At 48.4% G+C, this 23,724-nt stretch overlaps 1 protein-coding gene across 2 annotated transcripts; it reads right to left on the minus strand.

Annotated features, from left to right (window-relative positions):
• Positions 1-12,642: 12,642 nt before the first annotated feature.
• On the minus strand, positions 12,643-23,260 carry PTRF (polymerase I and transcript release factor). 2 transcript variants are annotated; one of them, XM_006832666.1, is made up of 3 exons: positions 22,784-23,212; positions 22,607-22,729; positions 12,643-13,345 (listed from the first exon to the last, which is right to left on the minus strand). In XM_006832666.1, the coding sequence occupies exons 1-3, from the start codon at positions 23,075-23,077 to the stop codon at positions 12,647-12,649; spliced, it is 1,116 nt and encodes a 371-aa protein (XP_006832729.1). In that variant the 5' UTR covers positions 23,078-23,212; the 3' UTR covers positions 12,643-12,646. The 2 variants fall into 2 exon arrangements, with proteins under 2 accessions (XP_006832729.1, XP_006832728.1); XM_006832665.1 differs by having other exon boundaries at positions 22,607-23,260.
• Positions 23,261-23,724: the final 464 nt, after the last annotated feature.

Consider the following 23,724-nt stretch of genomic DNA (forward strand, 5'->3'; position numbering starts at 1 on the left):
CCAAGTTGCCCATCCCTGTCTACTCTGTGTGTGAAGGGGGTGGGAATGATTCTTGCTGTAAGGATTTGTTCCCTCTTTTGAGCTACTGCTTCCATAGGTGTAGGTCAAGTCCATCATATTGTATCAGAATGATTTTTTTCCCTCTTTTTTCTTCTTCTGGTTGAGCTCTTATCATCCAGTCATTGAGGCCAGGTCAAGTGGGTATTATCTGCAAGTGTGGGTGTTCTTGTCTATACACTCTTAAAAAACATCTTTTTGCTATTTTACTTTAATTAATTCAGGTGTGACACTGTGGGTTAATGTGCCAGACTGCAAAGCCATTTGAACTGCAAGGTCTGTGGTTCAAGCTCACCAGTCGCTCCTCAGAAACCCTAGACAGGGTTGCTATGGTTCCAAACGGACTTGATGGCACTTAATGAAAACAATATATATTCTAATAAAAGGACAGCTTATAAACAAATGTCTAGCAGAAAGCAGGGATTTTTTTGTCTGTGTATTTTAAAAGACATGCCTAAATGCTTTACTGAGATATAAAAGTACATAAAAACTTTATTAGTGTTCTATTAAGGAACTAGATGCATAAACTTTGTCTCTCATACTTCGGACATATTGTCAGAAGGGACCAGTCGCTGGAGAAGGATATCGTGTTTGGTAAGGTGGAAGGTCAGAGAAACAGAGGAAGACCCCCAGTGAGATAAATTGGCCAAGTGGCACCATCAATGGGCTCAAGAAACAATTTTGAGGTTGACCCAGGATTGGGCAGTGTTTCATTCTGTTGTGCATAGGGTCACTATGAGTCGGTACCGACTTGACGGCACCTAACAACAACAACAACAAACAACAAAATAAAAAATATGTGATTTCCCTAGTGCTAGTTTATAAATAAAAATGATCTCTCTGGCTAAAAAAAGAAAAGAAAAGATAACTAGAGGGTAGACACATGTCACCTTGGGTGACGGGGAAGGCAATAGACAAGAGGGAGTTTGTCAGAAAAATGAAGACAGGGAGGAATGCAAGGTTTAAAGGGGATTGAGGTAAATACTGTTATGTACACTACCCTGGAACAACAATGTACATGGATAAAATTTGTCCATGTAAATACACGGACAAATACACAGACTGAGTGAGTATGGGAGCGAGAGTGGAAATAGGCCTACAAATATATAAGGGTTTGATAAAGTATGTTTGTAAATGGGTTTTATCTTTGCTTCAAACACACTTATGAATGTGGTGGAGCATTTGTTGTTGTTGTTGTTAAGTGCCATTGACTCAATTCCAACCCATAGTGACCCTGTATAGGGTTTCTGAGGAGCAGCTGGTGAGCTTAAACCACCGACCTTGCAGTTTAAATGGCTTTGCAGTCTGGCGCATTAAGGGGACAAAATGATGAAAACTTCTTGGACATTTCCAAATGTCAGGAGACAGTGAGTTGCTGGGCCTGGGGTCTCAGGACCATAGTCTTGGGGGACACCAAGGTCAATTGACATAATGTATTCCACAAAGACAATGTTCTACATCCTACTACTGTGAGTAGCAACTGGGATCTTAAGAGCTCATGAGCAGCCATCTAAGTTGAAACTATGGGTTCTTGCATGAGCGAAAGAAAGAAAAATGATGAAAACAGTTAGTCTAATGGAACACGTGAACATCAGTCTCTATGACGCTAAGATCAGAAAAACTAAAAGGTGCCTGACTACCAGTACCAATTGCTCTGAAGGGGATATTATTAGAAGGTCTCCAATAGAGTGGAAGACAAGGTGGAACAAAACTCAAAATAATAAAAAAAAGAAGAAAAAAGAAAAGACGTGGAAGACACTGAAGGAACCCAAGACTATGCCTTTGGCCACCCTTCAGTTCTGGAACAGATCTCATCCTATTGTTCCAATTTTCAACCAAGTTGTTGATAGGTATATAGGGGGGACAACAATGCTAGTGAGGTATGCTCACCATGAAATGGTCAATCATTCAAGATCAAAAGGGTAATATTTACCTGGGGACAAGATTCAGAGGGGTTGAGAAGGAGGGTGGAATGGAACTCGGAATGACAAGGAAGAACTGTTGTTATATAGAGGAGATTGCAATCATTGAGATGAAACAAAGTGTTTGATTTTTATTTTTTTTGGATGTAAAACTGATGATCTGCTCTGCAACCTTTCATTCAATTCATAATAAAAAGTTTCAAAACAGTCAAAAAGAAAAGAGAGACCTTGTCTAGCCACCTCCATCTAAAGTTACTCCCATCCTGTTAACGTCTACCTTTATATCCTGTTTCTGTAGAACCCTTATCAGAACTCACAATCATTTCACTTTACCAGTTTACACAGTTTCTCATCTGTCTCTCTCACTTAGGTTCCAGGAAAACAGATCCTGACTATTTTGTGCTTGGTCTCCCTAGTGTGTGACACAATGCCGAGTACACTGTTGTTGTTAAGTGCCTTTGAATAGGTTCCGACTCATGTTGTTGTTGTTAGGTGCCATCGAGTCGGCGCCAACTCATAGCAACCTTATGCATAGCAGAACGAAACAATGTCCAATCCTGGGCCAACCTCACTACTGTTGCCACACTTGAGTCCATTGATGCTGCCACCTGACCAATCCATCTCGTTGGGGGCCTTCCTCTTTTTTCTGACCCTCCATCTTACCAGACGTGATATCTTTCTCCAGCAACTGTTCCCTCCTGACAATATGTCTGAAGTATGAGAGATGAAGTTTGGCCATCTTGGCCTCCAAGGAGCACTCTGGCTGTACTTCTTCCAAAACAGATCTATTGGTTTTGGCAGCCCATGGCACTTTTAGTATTCTCCTCCAACACCATAATTCAAAGGCATCAATTTTTCTATGGTCTTCCTTATTTACTGCCCAGCTTTCGCATGCATATGAGGTTACTGAAAATACCATGGTTTGGGACAGGCGCACCTTAGTTCTCAAGCTGACATCTTTGCTCTTCAATACTTTAAAAAGTTCCTGTGCAGCAGATTTGCCTAATGCAATACATCATCTGATCTCTTGACTGCTGCTTCCATGATTGCTGATAGCTGATCCAAGAAGAATGAAGTCCTTGACAACTTCAATCTTTTCTCCGTTAATAAGAATGTTGTTTATTGGGCCAGTGGTGAGGATTTTTGTCTTCTTTACATTGAGATGCAATCCATACCGAAGGCTGTGCTCTTTGATCTTCATAAGTAAATATTTTAAGTCCTCTTCACTTTCAGCAAGCAAGGTTGTATCATCTGCATATCCGACTCATAGTGACCCTGAAAAGGTTTCTGAGGCTTTTTAAATCTTTATGGGAGCAGAAAGCCTCATCTCTTTCCTGTGGAGTGGCTGGTAGGCTCAAATCACCAACCTTGTGGTTTTCAGTCCAGGGCTTACAATATGGAGCCACCACGCTACATAAATACTTAATGAATAGATAGACATGATCTTAGTCCCATCCCTCCCTTCTCTGAATTTATTAATTATCTCTTCTTCCCTAACTTTCTCCACTTGTTCCTTCCCTTCCATTTCTAAAGATACTTCCCTCTTTCCTATCTTGGCCCTAACAGTCCCTCAGTTTACTTCCTCTTTCTCATCATTGTCCCCATGTCCTCATCCCACACTTGCTCCACCAAGGTGACCTCTGTCCTCTGTACAGGACAGAACTCTCAAAGGCCACCAGGGACTTCCTCCTCATCAAAGTTGATATCCACTTCTTAGTCATTTTACTTAACTTCCTAAAGAATCTCCTGCTACCCATCACCCATTCCCTCTCTCCTGAAAGTTATTTACACAGTGGTCAGTAGAAGCAACTGCATTAACTAGAAAGCTGATGGGAACTAGAATAAGACACTCTTGAATTTAAATCCCAGCTAAGACACAGATGAACTGTATGTATGACCTTGGACAAGTTCTTTAACCTCTCTGAGCCTCAACATCCTCATCTTTAAATGGAGAATATAATTCTGACCTTGATGAGTTTGCATTAAAGTGATTTTGATTGGAAGATGCTCTCAAGCTGACCATGAAGTATGGTTGATACGAGTCAGTTATGGTGGGACTACCCAGCAGCATGACCATAGGCTTTCTTAACCCTGAGTCTCAGTTTCTCATCTATGAAATAGAAAATATAAGAGCAACTACCTCAGAGTTGTGAGGATTGATAAAATAACCTGCAAAGCACTCAACATTTGGTATATTGCAACATTTGGTATATTGCCACACTTCAATATACTTTAGCTATTACTTTCTGCCAAATAAAGAGGGGTGGAACTTATTGGAAGGAACCTGAGATCACTCCCAGACTCCAATAAAGTGTTGAACAACCACACCTTGGGAAGGGAAAGTCCAGGAACCTCCCCAGAGAAAGTTTATGGAACGCCCCACTTGTGGCGCTACCCTTCCCTTGTTACAACTTGACTTGATGCTGCTCCCCAAAGTATTCAGCCTCTGTGTCTTGCAATTCTAAATTCTTGGTAAAGAGGATTTGATTAACCCAAACAGGACCAGGTATCCATGATTGACAAAGCAGTTGTAGATAGATAGAGGTAGAGTCCTGGTCACCCAACAGAGACAAAAGTCCTAGAGAAATTGACAGGAGCTTTTCTGAGCAGGAGTTCACGCAATAGTTGTCAGAATTACTTAATGTTTATGAAATGCTCTGCTCCCAGCGGGCCCACTCTTTCCTTCCAGAATGACCCTATCCCTCTTTAACCAGCCCATTGTCTACTTTGCTGTCCCTCATCTCATCATCTCCTACAAGTGCACACCGCTGCCTTTCATTCAAAATCCCACCCTCTTCACTCCCTAAGCTCCCTCCTTCCTTCACCAGTTCATCTTTATCCAGCACTTCAAGGAACACCTCTTTTCTGATATGTCTCATTGTTGCTGTTATTAAGTGCCTTCGAGTCGGTTCTGACTCACAATGACCCTGTCTAGGGTTTCCGAAGAGTGACTGGTGGGTTTGAACCACCAGTGACCTTGTAGTTAGCAGTCCAGTGCTTATTGCATAGCACCACACTAGAACCCAAGTATAGATAAATTACTTTCTCTCCTGTACACAACCACTTGCTCTAAAAAATGACCTCTTCTTGCTTCCTCGCGTACAAAACAAGACCTTATTTTTTGTCTCACACTTCATAATTCTATTTATTTTTCTTTGATCATAATTTTAGCCTTTCTGCTTCTATGCCTTTATGCACAGTGTTTACCTGGAGAACCTTTCCTATCCCACATCACAGTTCTAGTTTAATTAATATGTGTTGTTGTTTTTGATGAGTGTCTTTGAGTAGTTTTCTGACTCATAACGATCCTGTATAGGGTTTCTGAGGAGTAACTGGTGGGTTTGAACTATCGACCTTGTAGTTCATAGTCCAGTGCTGATCCTACAGTGCCCTGATCTTTGGAAACCAGGGTCGCTATGAGTTGAAACCAACTCAGCGGCATTTAACAACAACAGAAAGGGACTCCTTGTAAAAGGTGAGAAAATAAATACTTTAGGTTTTGTAAGCCATACAGTTTCCATTGGAATGAATTGTCTGTTGTAATGAACACAAAAGGAGTCATAGACAATATGTAAACAAATAAGTAAGTGCTGTTATGTCACCTACATAGACACATGACCCTATGATGGTGCTCCTATTTTGGGACTCTTGGTGTGGCACTGTAGGATCAGCCCTGGACTGTGAACCACAAGGTTAGCAATTCAAATCCATCAGCTGCTCCTCAGAAACCCTATGCAGGGTCACTATAAGTTGAATCTTTCTCAACAGCACTTAACAACAACACCATCTGCTAATTTCAATAGTGGTCACAATGCTCCTTTACTGGGAATTGCCCCACCACCATCACCAGATCCTGCACAGCCATGAGTATGACATGCTCCTGTCCTCCTGGACACAAAATATTCAATGCAAGCGTGAACTGATTTAAGTGGCCTAATCTCAGATGCTCTCTGCCAGGAATTTGGAATTTGAAACGAAGAGACAGAGAGAGAGCCTGGGAGCCCTTAGAGCTGAGTTCCATTAATGTCAGCACTTTAGAGAGGGCAGTCCATCAACTCCCTCCACAGAAGTCTCCTGAGATCCCCTGATTCCCACTTTTCTTTGGCTTGGCTGTTCAGAAATTCATTGGATTCCCTGGGCTACATCGGCAGCCTTCCAATGTAAGTTCTCTTTTTCACTTCAATCCATTTGTATTACTTTCAACCAAACGACCTTAATTAGTACAAGTATCTCTGAGATACTTTTAAGCTTTAGTGACTACTAGTAGACTATGTCTCTGTCTTCAAGCAACATCTATTGAAATCCTACCCTTGTAAAAAAATCACAATTTAAAAGGTTCCTTCCTCCTGTAAGCTTTCCCTTATTCCCCTAGCAGGATTAATCCCTCACTAGTGCATTTGCCTTGCACTTTGCTTTGCATCTCTTAAAGTCATTTCTTTGAGCTATTTTGAACATCTGCCTCTCCCACTAATTGCAAACCCTTTAAAATCAAGGACTGTATCTTGACTTTGTAGTCTCTTGGCTCCTAGCACAGTATCACAAACAGATCATTTGGAAAAACATCTATTGTTTTGTCATGTTCATTAACCTTTCTCCTTTCTATTCATAATACCACTGGCATCCAATGGATTCCAGCTCAGATGAACCCTACAGGGCAGTGTAGAACTGCTCCCTAGGATTTCCAAAACTTTTTATGGGAGCAGACAACCTCGTCTTTCTTCCTCAGAGTGAATTGGTGGGTTTGAACAATCGACCTTTCAGTTAGCACAATGTTTAACCCACTTTACCACCAAGGCTCAATTTTTCTTGGGGAAACCAACCCTCCTTCACTCTCAATTCCACCTGGGTTTTAGAAGTAACTACATGACACAGATTTAGCCAGAAGCACAATGACCTATCAGGACCAATGGGGATTCTGGCTGGAAGGATCTGGAAAGAAATTCCTCCTCACTGAAGTTGTTCAGTTGTTAGCCTACAGCTATTGATGGTCATCTTTGTTATCACATGGGAGAATCTGACTATTAATGGAATAATCACAGGGTAAAAGATAGGAAGAGAGATTTCTAATGATATTGCATCAAAATCTGAGTCTAGGTACCCCTGAACATATTACCAGAGACTTTTTCAATTACCTTAATTTCCTCTGGATTTGCTTTGGTTTATTTGCAAAGACAGTTTGAGGTGAGTTTATGACACTTGCAGTGGAAAGAGTCCTGTCATCCATTCATTCAACAAGTGTTTATTGGCAAAGTTTTGTGGGAGTTCTAAAAAGGAAATGACCAGTATGACTGAGGTGGATCTGGGGAAGACATGGGTTCAAGACAGAAGGCTAAAGTGGAGGTCATTCTAGAACAGCCTGAGCACAGGCCCACAGACCTGAAAGTGTGTGACCCATTTCTGACCAGTAGAATGTTGAAGGACATGTCCAGCACATGTTGAAGGATACCAAGAACTCAGACAAGGACTAGATTCTTAAGGGGCTTTGCAAGCCATGCCAAGGAGTTTAATATTTTGGTAAAATAAATATGCTTAAACACTAGAGAATTTAAATATATGTGTATATATGTGTGTGTGTATCTGTGTATGTATATATATATATACATACACATGTATACATATATATATGTGGGAAATGGAATGGATAAAAAAGAATTTAAAGTCAGCTCAAATACTCCAGGCAAGGGTAGATGAAAAAGTTGTATAACAAACAGGAGGGGAGTAGCTAATCTTACATTCCAGGAACAGAGGATCCTAGGACCATCAAGAGATAAGAGAACGAGCGAAAAGTGGGATTCTAACCAGAGAAGCAGGGACACCAGAGATGGAGGCAGAGGTGATGGCCGAAGAGATAGAGCACCTGAGGACTCTAGACTCATGGAAAGAGAAAGATTGTGTGCTGGCGGGCAGGAGGCTGACTTGCAAAATGGTGCCCTTTGGTTGCTTAAACAATTATATATTCCTGCATGTTTTTGTGTACATTTAAAAAACAAAAGGGAATAGAGACAAACACTATTAACCAATGGTACATGGATGGAATTGTAATCATTGCAATGAAAGAAAATGCAAGTGAAAATATGATTGGTTGAGTACAAAATCAATGTTCTGCCATGTAAACTATCACTCAATCCACAGCAAAAGCTTAAAAAAAAAGAGTAGCTGATGGTCTAGACCAGGACTGGCTTCAGCTGTCTTCTTCTGGCTTTTCGGAAAATGACCTTTTAGGGATAAGGACTCTGGAAGTGTTCTTTAGAGACCTAATAGCTCTATCTGAAGTTGCAGAAGAGCTTCTTTAGATCCTAGGTAACAGTTCCAAGGATCCCTTAGGAGACAATACCCCTTGTCTATTATCTGATTCTAATGATGATGGTGGGGAGGTAAGCTTATTTCTGGTTAGTGAAAAAGATGCTTTGTGAGTTTGGGCCCTTGACTATTGCACTGATGCCTTTGGCCAGTCTTTCTCCCATCAGACACAGGAGAAGGGGAGAGTCTTTCTGAAGGAATTGTTAGAGTGGGGACCCAGCACTCATGTAAAGAAGAAGGGACACCATGGTGTAGGGGCCAGCCGAAATGTGGATGTTCAGGGAATTAGGAGCACTCTAACAAAGCTGTGGGCAGAACAGAGATGGATAGAGAAGGCACAGGGAAGCAACTTGGCCATATTGAAAGTAGGGAGAGTAGAGAAAAGGCAGCTTGTGAAAGAGGAGGGGGAGACCAGGAGCCCTATTCCTGTGGGTTAGAGGGACCTTCCTGACTTGTTACTCCGTAGCTGGGGTCCTGGAGTCATACCCTGCTTCTAGCAACTGTCCATCTGCTTTCCAGAGGAAGAATAATACTTGGCATAGCTCTCCGGGCCGGAGGGAAGTTTCCTGGCTCCCAGCCTCTGTATTTTCAGTATCATTTTCCATTTCTCTTAATGGGAAGTCAATCCTTTCTGGGTGGTTCAGAGATCTGGACTTTCTTGTGCTTGCTACTGGCATGCAGAAGAGTGGAAGGGGCAATTGTGGCTCACTAGGATGGGCTAGTCCTGTCCGAGGCCATGGCAGGAGGCTGGCATGGAGCCCCACAAATGGTTTTATTCTTGTCAGGGTTCCTTTTTCCTCAAGTGGTTCGGATGCAGGCAGATTCTGATGCTCGAAACCCAGCCCCACCCAGAAGTGGGGCAGGCAGCTAAGGGGGAAGAAAGGCTGCACAGAGAGTGAAATTGGTGCCCATCACAGGGCTGTGGGGAGAATGAAGTATGCTGTGTTTGTGTGACTGGCATATAACATGAACCAGCTCCTTTTCCTTATGACACTCAACTCTCTGCATCAGGGGCTCTGACTATTCCTTCCTCTAGAGCGCTCCTTCAGACTAATGATTCTGAAAGGTGTGTTTGAGGGAAGCCCAGGCTGACGAAGGTAACTGAATGTGTTTGGAGGCAGATGTCCTGTCAGCTGGGAAGTGGAGCCGTGCAGTACAGGACAGAGGAGCACTTAAGACAAGAAGCAGGCTGCCTGCCTTTATGTCCTAGCATAGTCACTTACCAGTTACGTGACCTGAGATAAGTTTCTTTACCCCTAGAATGAGGTATGGTGAGATTAAGTGAGTTGATGTATAGAAGTGCTCAGGACAGTTCCGGGCAGACAGTGAACAAAAAAGTAACCCGACCTGTTGCTGTCAAGCTGACCCTGACTCATGGTGACCCCATTTAGTACAGAGCAGAGCTGCTGCTTAGGATTCTCTTAACTATGGTTCAAACTGTTAACCTTTAGGCTAATTTATTGTTGTTAAGTGCAGTCAAGTCAATTCCGACCCATAGCGCCCCTGTATAGGATTTCTAAGGAGCAGCGGGGGAGCTTGAACTGCCGATCTTACAGTTCAAACCTTTTTTGTCACTCAGGAAGATAGTAATGAAAACAAACAAAACCCACTGTCACTGAGTCAATTTAGACTCAGCAGCCCTATAAGACAGAATTGCATCTGCCAGCTTGGCCCCTTTAGCTCCTCTTTAGGATTTCTGAGATTCAAGCTTTATGGGACCATACTGCTTCTTCTTTCTCCTACAGAGTGTCTGCTGGGTTTGAACCACTAACTTTTGGGTTAGCAGCCCAATGTTTAACCCACTATACACCAACAGAGCTCCATGGCTGTGGTGGTGGTTGTGTGCTATGGAGTTGGTTCTGACTCATAGCGACCCTGTATAGGGTTTCTGAGGTTGTACATCTTTACGGGAGCAGCAAGCCTTATCTTTCTACCATGGAGTGGCTGGTAGTTTCAAACTGCTGACCTTGAGGTTAGCAGCCTGACTCGTAACCACCACACTACCAGATGTAGTTAAATGCTGTCGAGTCACTTAACCTGCATAGGGTTTCCAAAGAGCTGCTGGTGGGTTTGAACTGCTGACCTTGTGGTTCACAGTCCAGTGTTCATCCTATAGGAGTCCCTGGCAGATAGTTAGAGCTAAAAAAAATGGCTATTATTGTTATCCTTCCCCCTGCAGGCAAGTGAGACCAGTTTCTATTGGCAGTCCTCTTTCTCTTTCTCTGTCCCTCCCTGGCTCCCTTTCATTCTATTCCCCCCTCCCCCCCCTCAGTCACTGCCTCTGGAGAATACAATCCAACACAGATCCTTTTAGAAAAGCAGGTTTATTGGTCAGGCTGCTCACCAGGACACAATAACAATGGTGAGAGGCTCCTCAAAGCCCACAGGAAACTATATCTGCCTGTTCGGGGCCCCCTTTAGCTCATCAGCACCAAGGGACCTTGTCCCACAATCACCCTCCTCCCTCAGCTGACATGTCTCCAACCATTCAGAGGAGAGAAGGGAACCAAGAGAAGGAGAAAAAAAAACAACAACAAAAAACAAGCAAGCAAGCAAGATTTTGTATTGTATAAAAGGTTTGTGTCCCCAGTCTCCCTCCCCCCACCCCTTAAAACAATTAGCTGTGATTCTAAAAAACAGAGCTAGGAAATAATAAGGTGGTGTTGAGAGGGGAAGAAGAGGGCCATCAGCCCTTCTCTTTGGGCTTTGCCTGGGGGGGGGGGGAAGGGGGGTCGTCTTTGTTTCTGACAAGCCGTCTTTAATGGGGACTGAGGTGTCCTAAGGAGAACCTGGCCAGTGGGTATAAGAAACCAGGCCCTCACACTGAACACAGCATCCTTTTCACCCCCAAAGATGCAGGAAAGGCACATGCAGGGTTAAAAACCAATGAGGTTTTGGGCAAGTTCTGTAGCATTCCTATGGGAAAATGCACAGCTTTGGAATCAGTTCCGACTCATAGCATCCCTGGATGTGGCTTCTGAGCCTGTATATCTTTACAGGAGCAAAAAGCCTCATCTTTCTCCTATGGAGCAACTGGTGGGTTTCAACTGCCTTGTAATTAGTAGGCCAGTGCCTAACCTACTGCGCCACCAGGGCTCTTTAGCTCCAGGGAAGGATCTCAAAAAGAAACTGCCGGGAGTGAGCCAGAGCTGGGGCTGTTTGATACACAAGGATATCACTCTTCCCACCTGCCCTCCAGCTCCAGGGCCTGGCCTTTGGAATCTTGCTCTTTCCCCGACAACCTCCCTCCTAACTTCCAGCTCTCCACAACCTACTGTTGCCCCTTTCTGGAGCACAAATATCTCTGGGTTTTGAGTAAAGGGCTGCCTCTTCAAACACCGTTCACATCCCAGGTGGCTTCCCCTCTCTCGGCTTTGTGGATCATTGCTTTCTTGTCTTCCCTCTTGATCCTGAAAATAGTCCTACCGTCCTCAAAGAACTGCAGGTAGGTAGTACCCTCATCCTGGTGTTATCAATGAGGGGAATTGTCCTCTCCACCTACTTCCATCTTCTCCTACTATTTTGTCCATTCTCCTTCCCAAAATCATAGATGTTCTCCTGTGTGCATCCCTCACCCTGCCCCATCCTTCCCATGGGCTCCAGCCTTCCTTACTGGAGTCCTTTGCAGACAATGTGTGGGCGGAGACCCTTACCCTACATTATGGAGTATTTTTTCGTCTTTTCCCCCACTGCCCCAGGGCCACCCCCCTAAAGCTGTTTTCATATGTGAACAACGTCCCTTTAGGGCTCACTCTTTTAGGATAATTTTGACTTTGAAGCCTCCAGAGGCCAGAATGACTAAGAGCTGGGTAAGTAGGAATGACAGCAGATGGGACTGGGGATGGGCTGGGGAGGATGGCGGTGAGGAGTAAAGGAAAAGGCAGCCCATAGAGGAGTAAAGTGAAAATGACAGCAATTTCCTCTAGTATCACCAGCTCAGAAAACCAGGAAATGGATCACTCTCATCCCATTTCCATCCCTGTTGCTGTTAAGTGGCGCTGAGTTGGTTGACTCATAGTAACCCTGTACAGGATTTCCAAGGAACAACTGGTGAGTTTGAATCACCGACATTGAGGTTAGCAGTCCAGTGCTTATCCTACAGCGCCATGCCAGGACTCTTATTTCCACCCCGATGTCCAAATTAGGGCTGTGTGTTGTGAGAACTGCCTCCCCTTCCCCCGTTTTTTTGGACGGCTATAAGACGTGGATAGGTGCTTCTTGAAAGGAGGTTGTTTTCCACTTAGAAGAATCTCAGCCAGTTTGGGGCTGTGAGAGAATGCGAAAGAGAAAGTTTGGAAAGGGGCAGGAGAGGAGAGAGAGGCCGGGCGGGTCGGCACAGCCTCCCTGGGCAGAGGCCAGCGCCCGGCTCAGTCGCTGTCGCTCTTGTCCACCAGCACGGCGTCGGACTCCTCGGTGATCTCCAGCAGCGTGTGAACGTCAGGGCTGCTCCCGCGCAGCAGGTCTGCGGCCTCGTTGCGCTCCGCGATGCCCTCGTCGTCGTCGGCACCCACCTCCACCATCTCGGTGGCCTTGAGCACCTCCACCTCACCCTCGCGGATCTTCTTGACGTGGAAAGTGAAGGGCGGCACCTTGTACACAGCGGTCTTGGAGCGAGCGTAGACCACGTGGTCAGGCGTAAAGGACTTACGCAGCTTCTCTCGCGAGGTTTTCATCTTCTCGCGCCGCTCTGCGGGGACGAGGCGCGTGCCCAGCTTGTTCATGCGCTTCTCCAACGTGTGTCGCGTCTTTTCCAGGTTCTCCTTGGTCTTGAGGCGCGTCTTCTCCAAGTTCTCTCGGGTGCGCACCCTGGTCTTCTCCATCTTCTCCTTGGAAAACGCTTTCTTGAAGTCATCCACGCGCCGCATACCACTGCGCTTAATGCGCTCGGCACGCGACTCCTCGATGACCTCCTCCACCTCCACTGCCTCGTCGGACGACAGCTCCAGCGCTGCATCCTCCTCAGGCCGCTCGCCCTCAGCCAGCTCGTCGCCCTCCTTCTCGGGCAGCGCCTCCGACTCCTTCAGCGATTTGCTGATGCTCAACTTGGCCGGCAGCTTCACTTCATCCTAAGAAGAGAAGAGAGATGAGATATGGGAGAGAGAAAGAAACTTGAGGGTGGAGACGCTGGGCGAATCCAAGTCTGAGTAGTTGAAATCCAGGGGAGTGGGTGGAACTAAGAGGAGACGGTACCTCGTGGTACCATGTCATCGACCGGAACTTGCAGGAAGCTTGGCACAGAGCTGGGCACGTTGTGGGGGCTCGGTAATGCGTTGGATGAATGTTAACTATACAAGTACTGATGGTGCCAGGAGGGAGAGACTGTGCCAAGGAACCGAATTTTTTGGTGAGCATTAGATTCACCTGAACTATAATTGCACTTGGGCTAAAAATATCTGAGGCCCTCTAACCCTGCCTTGTATCCTTGTTAAATGCCGTTGAGTCAGCTTCAGAGGAGAGGCTGGATTTGAACCGCCGACCTTGCCGTTCAAACCTACATTGCAGTCGAGTGCTTGTCCTGTAATGGCACGTCCTACATCCTCCCATTGTAACTATTCTTTGTGGGTCCCGGGACTACAGCTTGACTTTGGAAATGGGTAGAGCGCCCTCTGGTGGCATAAATCAGACAGTCCAAGCCAAAAAGAAAAGGGGTTGGTGGGAATCTGTAGGTTGATGAGTGAAGCCAGGATGAACCAGTGTCAGGGGCCACCCTTACCCCTCTCCCAGAAGGGTAGCTGGAAGACAAGGTAAAGGGAGTGAGTCGCCCAGACCCGTACCATTTCAGACCTAACTATAGGGCAGGAGGACTCTTAGACCCACCACCCTTACTATTTAGCTCTGCCAGTGTAATTGAGGGATTCCCTGTGGGTTAATGCGCTGGACTGTAAGGTCCGTTTGAACCCCGCAAAGTAGGCTCCTTGGAAACCCTATACAAGGTTGCTCTGGGTGGGAACGGGCTTGATGGCACTTAACAAGAAGTGGTGATTAAGGGAGCAATGAGGAAGCTGGCTGGAAGCCACGGACATGTTTTTAACTCAATCTGGGCATTTCTTTTAACTCTGAGATCCCTGCTGTGGAATGGAGGGGAGAAATTACTTTTCCATTCTTGTTTCTTTTTCCTAAATGATGGTCCCAGATTCTCTGTAGTCCTGTGGTCCCCCTGCCCTCTTTCCGCAAGGCCCCATCAGCACGGCTTTCCAATAGCCAGGAGTCTCACTTGGAGCAACATTTTCTGAAGATTTCTTCCCAGAATTATAAGAAAAGCCCATCTCCTGAGCAAATAAGGTGACATGAGCTGACCCCTCTCCTGGACGTGCGCACACATACATGGGAGCCCTAGTATCTGTATACCACCTGCTACAGAAATTCCTTTCCTAGCCCCCAACCTCCTTCCTCTTCCCTCCCATCCACATCCCTTAGAGTTTCCTGTTTTACACTGAGAACTAGGAACACCCCCCTCCCAATTTCCTTCCCTCCCTCTCTACAGCATTAACAGGGACAAAGAGAGAATACTGGCTCCACCTCTTTCTACCAGACTGGGCACCAGGCCACCTCAGGCTTTCTTACTCAACTACACCTCCCAGTAGGCAAGATGACCTAGGCACATGGCATGCTGGGACTTGTAGTCTCTATCTGTCATAGCTGGTTTAGTACTGTCACAGGCATTCTAGACATTCTGTGAATTCCTCTGCCTCTTATCAGTCACAGAGACACACTGTGGCATTTTTCTGGTTGTGAGGAGAGGATCCCAAGCTCTCTTAGCATACCTTCTGAATGCAGTTGTACTCTGGGCTTCCATTTGCAGTCCTCCTTTCCCTGGCTGCTATTCATGGCCTTAGACATCATGGAAGACTCTAAGGGTCTAGACTGTCCATCTTCATCCAGCATTTACCTGCACCCCTGGTATCAAAAGATTGCAGCTCTGCTTCTCCACAGCCACTGGACTCAAACCTACCCACAATCCACGCTGGAGCTGCAACCCCTCCTTCCCCGGAGTTTAGACAATGTGGATGGTCTGGAGAGGGATTAGGGTGATGGGTGGGGAAGAATCAGGAAACAGTTCCAGCTGCTGGAAAACAAATCCACATTGTCTCTCTGCCCTACCCCTCCACCCACCCCAACCAGAGCCCTAAAGGCTGAGCTGGCTGGTTTTCCTGGCCTCTGGTTTCCTAGATAAAGGTCTTTGCCAGCTGAGCTGGGGAGGGAAATGGGCTCTGGAGAGATCTCTAGTCAACCCCATCATCCTAGAGCCTGAATAAAAGTATCAAACTAGAAACCAGTGAGGGAGGTTTAACCCGTGAGTTGTGGGGATTCCCCAGTCCACAGGGGTGCCTGGGTCTTCACTGTGGGTTCCTCCCAGGTGATGGCTTACTCCTGAGGAGCTGTTTGGTGGGAGGTCAGGGGAGGGGAAAGAGCATTTGACCTGCACCAAGTTCTGGTCAGTGTCCAGTCAGCTGGCTCTGGAGAATATACCACTGACCTTAGCTTTCCCCTCAGTGACTGATTTTCTCTTTTCTCCCCCTTTCCAGGCTAGGTTTCCCTCATGACTCATAGCCCTGGAGCGCTGTTTTGGGCCGACTCAGTCTGCTTATTGCTATAACAACCACCAACACAATCTGAAAGCACACACCTCCCCCAACCCGGGCACACAGGCCAGGCACCCTTGTCCCACTCCCACTTCCCTGGCAGAGCTCCTAAGCCAAAGGAAGAGCAGGGAGGGGGCAGCAAGGAGGGAGGGCCTTGCTTGTTCTGTTTTCTGTTTTTATTAAACAAAACCACCACTCCCAACAGGCTTGGTTTCCAGAATTACCTTTAATGACCAGGTCTGAACAAAAGCATGCACAGCCTCCCCCAGCCCCACCCAGCACACACAGCGCCCAGCCCCTTCATAAGATCCTTCCCACCACCAGCAGCCTTGCTGGAAACTTAAGACCCTCTGGTTTAAGAAGATTGTTATAAGATTTATCATGTATTTGAGCACCTACTTATGTGCCCTCTGACCAGGCACTTCACATTTGTAAGGGAGAAGGGACAGTGGCCACCTGGCTCTGGACAGGAGCCTCTCTTGACTTAGAGCTAACCTGCTCTGTCCTCAGCTTCTACCCAGGAACAGCCATGGAGGACTTTGGGAAAATGGGTAACTCAGAGCCCAAGATCTGTTGAGTTCATCAGAAGCTGCAGGCTGGGGGAGGGCAGAAATGGGTAGGACAGTCTTAAAACCTCAGGGTTTCCACTTTCATTTTCAAGATGAGGGTGTGAGAGACCCCAAAGGCAGGCAAAAGGGCTCTTCCCTTCTGTCACAGCACAGTTTCAACGGGGACAATATTTCCCTCATGAGGGCAAACTGATTCAGGAGAGAAAAAATTCTTAGATATTCTAATGGTATGTGGCACAGTACATAGGATAGTTGTAGTATTAAAATTTCACAAGGAAGGGGGCCAGTTAGGAAAAGAAATGTTTAAGAAGGAGGTGATAATGAGAAAAAAGGAAAACGCAGAGAAATGCCCCATATGGAGGCCAGCTAGAGCCAGCCAGAGCATCCCCTTCTGGCCTCTCAGCGTTGGCAGTTTTTCCGTGCTCCGCCCAAGGCAGAATCTGGCAAACAAGGGATTTCTTTGCAAACTCTTTTCTAAAAAAACTGGAAAAAATAAGTGTAAATGTTTTCCCCAGCTACAAAAAGGGAATGAGGAAGGGACAGAACAGACCCCAGGCCTCTCCTGGAGCCCTGTCCAAAGAGACTTGGAGCCAAACTGGCCCGTCCTTGAGAAGGCAGCGGAAGGGAGGAAGGAAGGGGCTCGAGGCGTGACGCAGTTTCATGCAGCTTCATGCAAGGCAGCATTTGGATGCAACTAGAGGGTGGTGTTTAGAGGGTCTGCCTCCCACTGCTACAGCACACACCCCATTCACCTTAACTCTTAAGAGCACAATACCAGCCACCCACCCACAGGGGCAGTGACCTAGAGGAGGATGTCAGTCCAGCACTGACCACCAGTAAGCATCGAACTCATAGGGCTGGAGTGACACCACATGCCCATGGGCCCAAGAGACCCTACACGCCCCCACCAGATGTTGGCTCCTCTGGTGGGGACAGAGGCCCCAGCTCTGGGTAAAAGGGCAGTGTCCTAGGCGTCTGGTCAAAGGGTGGGAGCTCAGGCACTGTCTCAGGCTTCAGGTCAAAGGGCTCAGTCTCAGGCAGAAGGTCAAAAGGCACGATCTTGGGTGTGGCTGGGTCAGAGGGTGCATTCAGCTTCTTCTTGGGCTAAGATGAGGAAAAGGGGGTTAAGAGGGGCTTGGGATGGGTGGGGACAGGACAGTCTGAAAGAAAGAGGCTGTGATGGGCATGCAGAGGTGGGGCTAGCAAGTAGGGAAATGGGCATTCCATGTATCAGGCTAGAAAAAAAATACATTTTAGCGTTTGATCAAGAAGGCCCTGGAACTGAAAGATTTGAGGCAAACCCAGGCCCATTAACTAATAAATATAATCTATACTGAACCTCCTTTCTTTCTCCTGCTAGAATCTTCCCCAGACCCTTCCTGAGTGTCTCCCTCTCTCCCTCCCCAGTTTCGGTGGAGGGATGGTGTTATTTCGGGTTTGTGTGGTGGGGAAAGAGGCTACTAGGGTAGAGAAGGGGTTTTCTAAAAAACCAGTTAATGGATTCTTCCTCCCAGTGAGAAGCTGCTGATCCCAATTCTCCTCCCCAAGGCCGGGTGGACACTGGGTGCCGCCCCGGATAAGGAGAGGGAGTGACATGGAAGTGGGACATCCTGGCCATTTCCCTTTGGCCATATATATCCCCACCTCCTGCCTCCCTTGCACCCTTACCCTAGTCACCCAAATACACAGGGAAATCAGGATCAAACGCCAAGCTGTTTTTACAATAGGTGGGCCTACTTCCCAGGACACCCAGCAGCAGCTCCCAGATCTCCCTCCTGAAGGGACTGAGCAGTGCTCTTGTGTTGTGTACTCAAGTGAGGGGAGAAGAGCAGCGGGGCTCAGAATAAGGTCTGCAACCACAGAAAAGTAAAGCAGCAGGCCCCCAACTGCCCTGGGGACACACAGGGAAACTAAAGGGAAAGACAGCCAAGTGGCCCTCTCCTAACCAGAGGTAGGGCCACTCCTTACACCCTGAGCCCCTGCCCTCTACTGTCATTGGGCCAGGTAACCAGACATTGCCTTTGCTTCAGCGCTCATGAGGCCGAACAACTAATGGCCACCACTCTTGGCCAACACTACACACACACAGACCCACCCAGCAGAGCCTACCAGGACCTTGCAGCTCCCTCCCTAGGAGAATGAAGGAGCCAGTAACCCTGATTCCTGCTGCTGGAAGGAGGAGGTACGAAGAGAGCATGGCAGAAGAAGGAAGAGACCTGGGTTCAGGCCCCAGCTTTGACCCCTAAGCACTTGAATGACAATAGGCAAGCAGCTTCCCAGTCTCTTGACCTGTGCTTAGCTACAACATGAAGGAGTCAGTTGATTATCTCTAGGCCTCTTCCAGCTCAGAAATTCTGTGACAAAATGATGATACATTAATGATGGTTTGTTAACAAATCTGGCCCAAACGACCACTAGACCTGGGGCTGCTTGCCTCACAACATTCCTCTCTTGCTATCAGTTGTCCACTCCGTCTTCTCACTTTCATGAGTAATCTTTAGTCAGAATCCTCACACACACACTCTGAGGGCTGGTATTAGTTTTCTTGTTAAAGTGCCATGTCCTGTCTGACTCATGTCATGTCGGTTCTGACTCATAGCAACCCTGTATAGGGTTTCCAAGGAGCCACTGGTAGATTTGAACCACCAACCTTTCGGCTAGCAGTTCAGTGCTTATCCTACAGCACCACACCAGAACTCCTTTAGTCCTGGGAACCCACAAAAACACCCTGCCTGCTTTGGCTCCAGTGGCCAGGAAAAAAAAAACAACAAAAAACTCAAAGGTCAGCTTTTTGGAGGAAGAGTGGTGAGAGGGACCAAACCCCCAAGTTAGAAATATTTTTGGAAAAAGATTGGGGCTCTTCCAGAGCAAGGCAGCCTTGAGTCCAGGAAGAACCTACAGGTGGGTTAGGGTTTGAGAAAAAGAGGCCAGCAGTTCCTCATTTCAGCCCTGGTGTCCTCCCCTTTAATGCCAACGAGCCACCTAATCCCTTAAATGCTTCCTTGCCCTATCCCCAAGCACATGGAGTAGCTCTGATGGCTCTTTGCTGCGGGTACATTTATGGGTCACTAACTGCCTCACGTGGAGTCCTGGTGTGTGTGGAGCTGTGGGCTAATGCATCAGACTGCAAAGTTGTTTGAACTGCAAGGTTGGTGGTTCAAGCTCACCAGCTGCTTGGAAACCCTATACAGGGTTGCTATGGGTTGGAATCGACTCGGTGACACTTAACAACAACTGCCTCATGTAAACTGCTCCAGAAAACATTTATTTCTAATATAATTGATCCCCTTTCTGGAGTCTAGGGGAACTTTGATATTATCCAAATTGATGCCTGGGAGAATTGGCTCTTTAATGGTCAGAGCTCCTCTCCTTTGCGTGGACGTTTGGGAGCAGCCACTGTCCTGCCACGGCAGCCCTCAGTCTGCTATCCTCTAGTTACTAGAATTCACTTAATTCACTCACCTGGCCCACGCCACCTGGGGGAGGGTGGGTGGGATGCTAAACTGCTAGTTTTTGCCTGCGAGACAGAAAAAGATAGTAACATGAGTAAGTCAGAGTGAAGACTGCCATCCTAGGGTGGGAAGGCTGAGCTGATTTGGGGAGTATTTGTGCGGAGTTGGTCAAATGCAAACTTAGTCTAGGGCAGTCATTTGTCTAGGAGTTCCCTGGATCCAGGATGGGGCCACAAAAGGGATTCCCTCCTTTCTCTCCCTGGGAAAGGGTGTGGGAGGCCAGATGACCTGATCCCTCAGCTGGGGCCTTCCCACCTCTTCATCACTCACTTTGCCCTGCCCCCACAGCCACATCACAGAATCCTGCATCTGGACTCCCTTCCCCTGTGCCCACTCAGAACTCACCCTATACCCCACAGGCCTTTCCCCCAATTAATCTGTCTCTCCCCTGGACTCTGCCCAATCACTCAACTGTCCTGGGCCCTCAGCCTAACTTTACCATAAACGCTGCGGCCCCCAGTCTTCCCTATTAGGCCTGCCAAGGCACAGTGTTATTTTTATCTCATTCTCTTCCCAGGCTTGTCCAACTCAGGGAGGAGTGGCCTTTGGTCCATTCCAACCACTAAGGATCCCACCCACTCCCCCCACCTGGAACATCTGCTTAGCTGCTCAGGGGAGTTCTGCATCCCCCAGATCTACCCCTGTTGCTGGAATCTTTTCCTGACCTCTGAGCTCCTCCCAGGATTGGAATCATTTTAGTTCTTCATTACTTTCCTTGTGGTTTTAGGGTTCAGCCTCCAACTTGAGCCACATTTTTTACCGCAGCTCTGTCCCACCCCCCACCCCCACTGACCCTGGTTTAGTACAGATGTGGTTCAAGTCAGAGCTCTCTGTGATGCGAACCTTCCCCCTCTCCTCCCATACACACACACACATACACACACATGCATCTTGCAGAAGGAAGTCCCTGGGGTCTGTGCATGGGCTCCCTCCATCCCTGCCCATCCCTCAGAAACTCCATCTTTGCCACAGGGAGGTTTACCTAGAGACTGAAAACTTTCCCAGACTCTTCCGTTTGGGACATTTAAAGTGAGAATGGTCACCCACCGAAACCCTTTATGTCCACTTTGTAGCACACCAGACTCTGAAGAAAAGATAGAACTGACTTGCTGTCCTTACCCCTGTCTTCCCTTGATAAACACACACACACACACACACACACACACACACACACACACACACACGTGCAAGGCAGGGGTTCACCCTTCACCTTGTTCCTCCAGGCAACTAGATTCTGAAGTGGAATCAGCTCACACTCAGGGAACCCTGTCTACCTGATAGAGCTGTAAGTGCAGGGGAAACAAAGCTTCCTAAAGGCCCAGTGTCTCCTGGGATTAGGGGCTGGGCTTGCCACCTTTACCTCTGCTGCGTCAGTTCACCCACTTCCCTGTGTCTACTCTCCCAAAATACTTGTTCCAAAATGCCCCGTGGTCGCCCATCTCTCTCTCAGCTCCTCAGAGAAACCTCGTCACAAACATCACCGCTGAGCGGCCCCATAGCCCTCAGATAGGCCCCTCGCCTTTCTGCTTTTTCCGTTGCCTTAGGTAGGGAGAAGAAGGGGAGGAGAGAGCACTGGCTACTCCCCCCACCACAATCCCTACCCTCTAGGAGCAAGAACCAGGTCCCTGGGAAGAGGGAGGAGGAGAGGGTGGGCACATTCCTGCCCCACCTAAAATGGCCCAGCCCTCAGCTCAGGCCCACCCTACCCTGAACAGGACTAAGGAAGGAGAATGGAGCCAACAGCAAACCTGAGATTCCAGGTTTACTCGGGTTACGTTACAAAAACGACATTGTTATCCAGGTGGGAGAAATAGGGAGAGGTGCAAAGGAAGCAACCCGCAGCCGGTGGAGCCTAGCCCGGGGTGCGGTGTGCCTCCCGCCTCCCCACCTCGCAGTCAGTTCGAGGGATCCCCTGCGGCTCTGCTCCGTCGACCTCAGGCCGGGCGGGGGCTGGCCACCCCTTCCACCATCTCTTTTGCACTTTTACAGAGTCTTCGTCTCCGCCCCCTCACCCTCCACCCCGTCTGCTCCAAGGGTGCGTGTACGTAGCGGCTCGTATGTTCCCAAGGTCCAGAAAATGTCTGGAAGCTAGAGGCTGACCGCAGCCTAAGGACAAGAGTCGGGGGTGGGCAGTGGAGGCTGATGAGGGGTCGGTTGCGAATGGGAGGATGTTGGCGGCCCCGTCCCTCGCCTGGCGCAGTCCCCGCGAGTGCGTGCCTGAACCTTGAATCATCCGCTATATCGGGCGGGCCACACCAGAGGGCCAGCCCCGGGCAGCACGACCAGTGTCCGCTTACAACGGGCCCCAGCGGCCGCCAGGGACCCCTGGCTTCCCCTGTAACTTCCCTCTAGGTGCAAGCCATTTGACAATCACTTTGGGAGCTGTCTATGAGGGGCAGCGTCCCGGAGTCCAGCTCCCTAACTTGGTCTCGCCACAGAAGGAAGTGTGGGGAGGCATGGGGTACGAACCGCACCACAATAGTTCGCTGCTCCCCACCACCCCAGCCAACCCTAATCGCGGTAGTTGGAAGGAGGTGGGTCTCCAGAACGCCGGGACTGCTGGGAGGGTTGTGCGGTAGGGCGGTACCCTCACCCCAAGCTCCCGGCAGCAGACAGCGAGGTGGGCGCAGGAGCTCTGGACGCGGTCCGCCCCCGCAACTCACCTGGTAGATCATGACTTTAAAGTTGCGGCGCCTCAGCAGCTCGGCCTCGTTGACCTCCAGCTTCTTGATCTGGCCGGCCTGGCGCTCCAGGCTGCCGCGCACGGTCTTCACGTTGACGCTGACCTTGCGCACCTTTTCCAGCAACTTGCTCACGGTGTTGCTGGTAGTGGCGTGTGCCTTGCCCAACTTGCTCAGCTCGCCCTGGATGCTCTGCACGGCGCCCTCCATCTCCGCCTGCCGCTCCTCCAGCTGGGCCTGGGTCAGTTGGATCTGGTCGACCGCGCCGATGATTTTGTCCAGAAGACTTAGCACCAGCACGCCATTCACCTGATCCGATTTGATCAGCTCCTCAGACCCGGCCCCCGACGGCTCCTCCGTCGCCGGCGACCCCACGAGAGAGGGTCCCGGGTCCCCGGCATCGGAGTACCCGGGGAGGGGCTGCTCGATGATATGGAGCTGGGTGTCCTCCATGGCTACCCAGAGCCGCGCTGGGCCGGCCGGGTGGAGCGGGAGACTTGAGAGGAGGAGCAGCGAGAGGAAGAAGACCGAGCAAGAGCCGAGCTCAGAGGAAACTCGAGCCACGTCCGTGCGCACCGGGACAGTAGCCAGAACTGTGGGGCGGGGGGTCTGTGAGCTCCCAAGCCAAACCCCAGAGGATCGTCACCCATTGGCTGGCCCCACCCCAGAAAGGGAGGGGCCGAGGCACAAGGGAAAGCCGACGAGGAAAGGGGAGCCGAAGGGGTTTGGAGAAACGAGCGCCCCACCCTTCCCTGGATGGTTGAAATAGTTGGCGCGGGAGAAGAGGGCCTCCTCTGGAAGCGGAGGCGGCATGAGTGGGACCATGGCGGAGGAATGTGAGCTCGGGGGAGGGAATCGGATCCGAGTGTTGCTTCACTTTGATTTCTCGCCCTTTATGCTCCCCCCCTCCAAGCTCAGCCAACACCACCACCTTGCCTTTGAGACTCTACAGCTGGAAGTCAGGTAGCCTTGAGATCCTGAACTCATGCAAAATATTGCATTTGTCTTCATTTTTTGAGAAGGATCCATGACTTCAACAGGCTTTCCAAAGGGTCCTCTGACCACTTCTTGCTAAAAGTTACCAAGCAATGTTCCAAAAG

Source organism: Chrysochloris asiatica, unplaced genomic scaffold (genome assembly GCF_000296735.1).
Source record: "Chrysochloris asiatica unplaced genomic scaffold, ChrAsi1.0 scaffold00007, whole genome shotgun sequence".
Lineage (NCBI taxonomy): Eukaryota > Metazoa > Chordata > Mammalia > Afrosoricida > Chrysochloridae > Chrysochloris > Chrysochloris asiatica.

What these genes read in the sequence shown, in the direction of transcription:
- PTRF (XM_006832665.1), bottom strand. Translation starts at nt 23,077, where the DNA reads ATGGAGGACACCCAGCTCCATATCATCGAGCAGCCCCTCCCCGGGTAC. An exon ending in TTAAAGTCATGATCTACCAG is followed by an intron (nt 13,346 to 22,606) that starts GTGAGTTGCGGG and finishes TTCTCTTCTTAG; the next exon opens with GATGAAGTGAAGCTGCCGGC.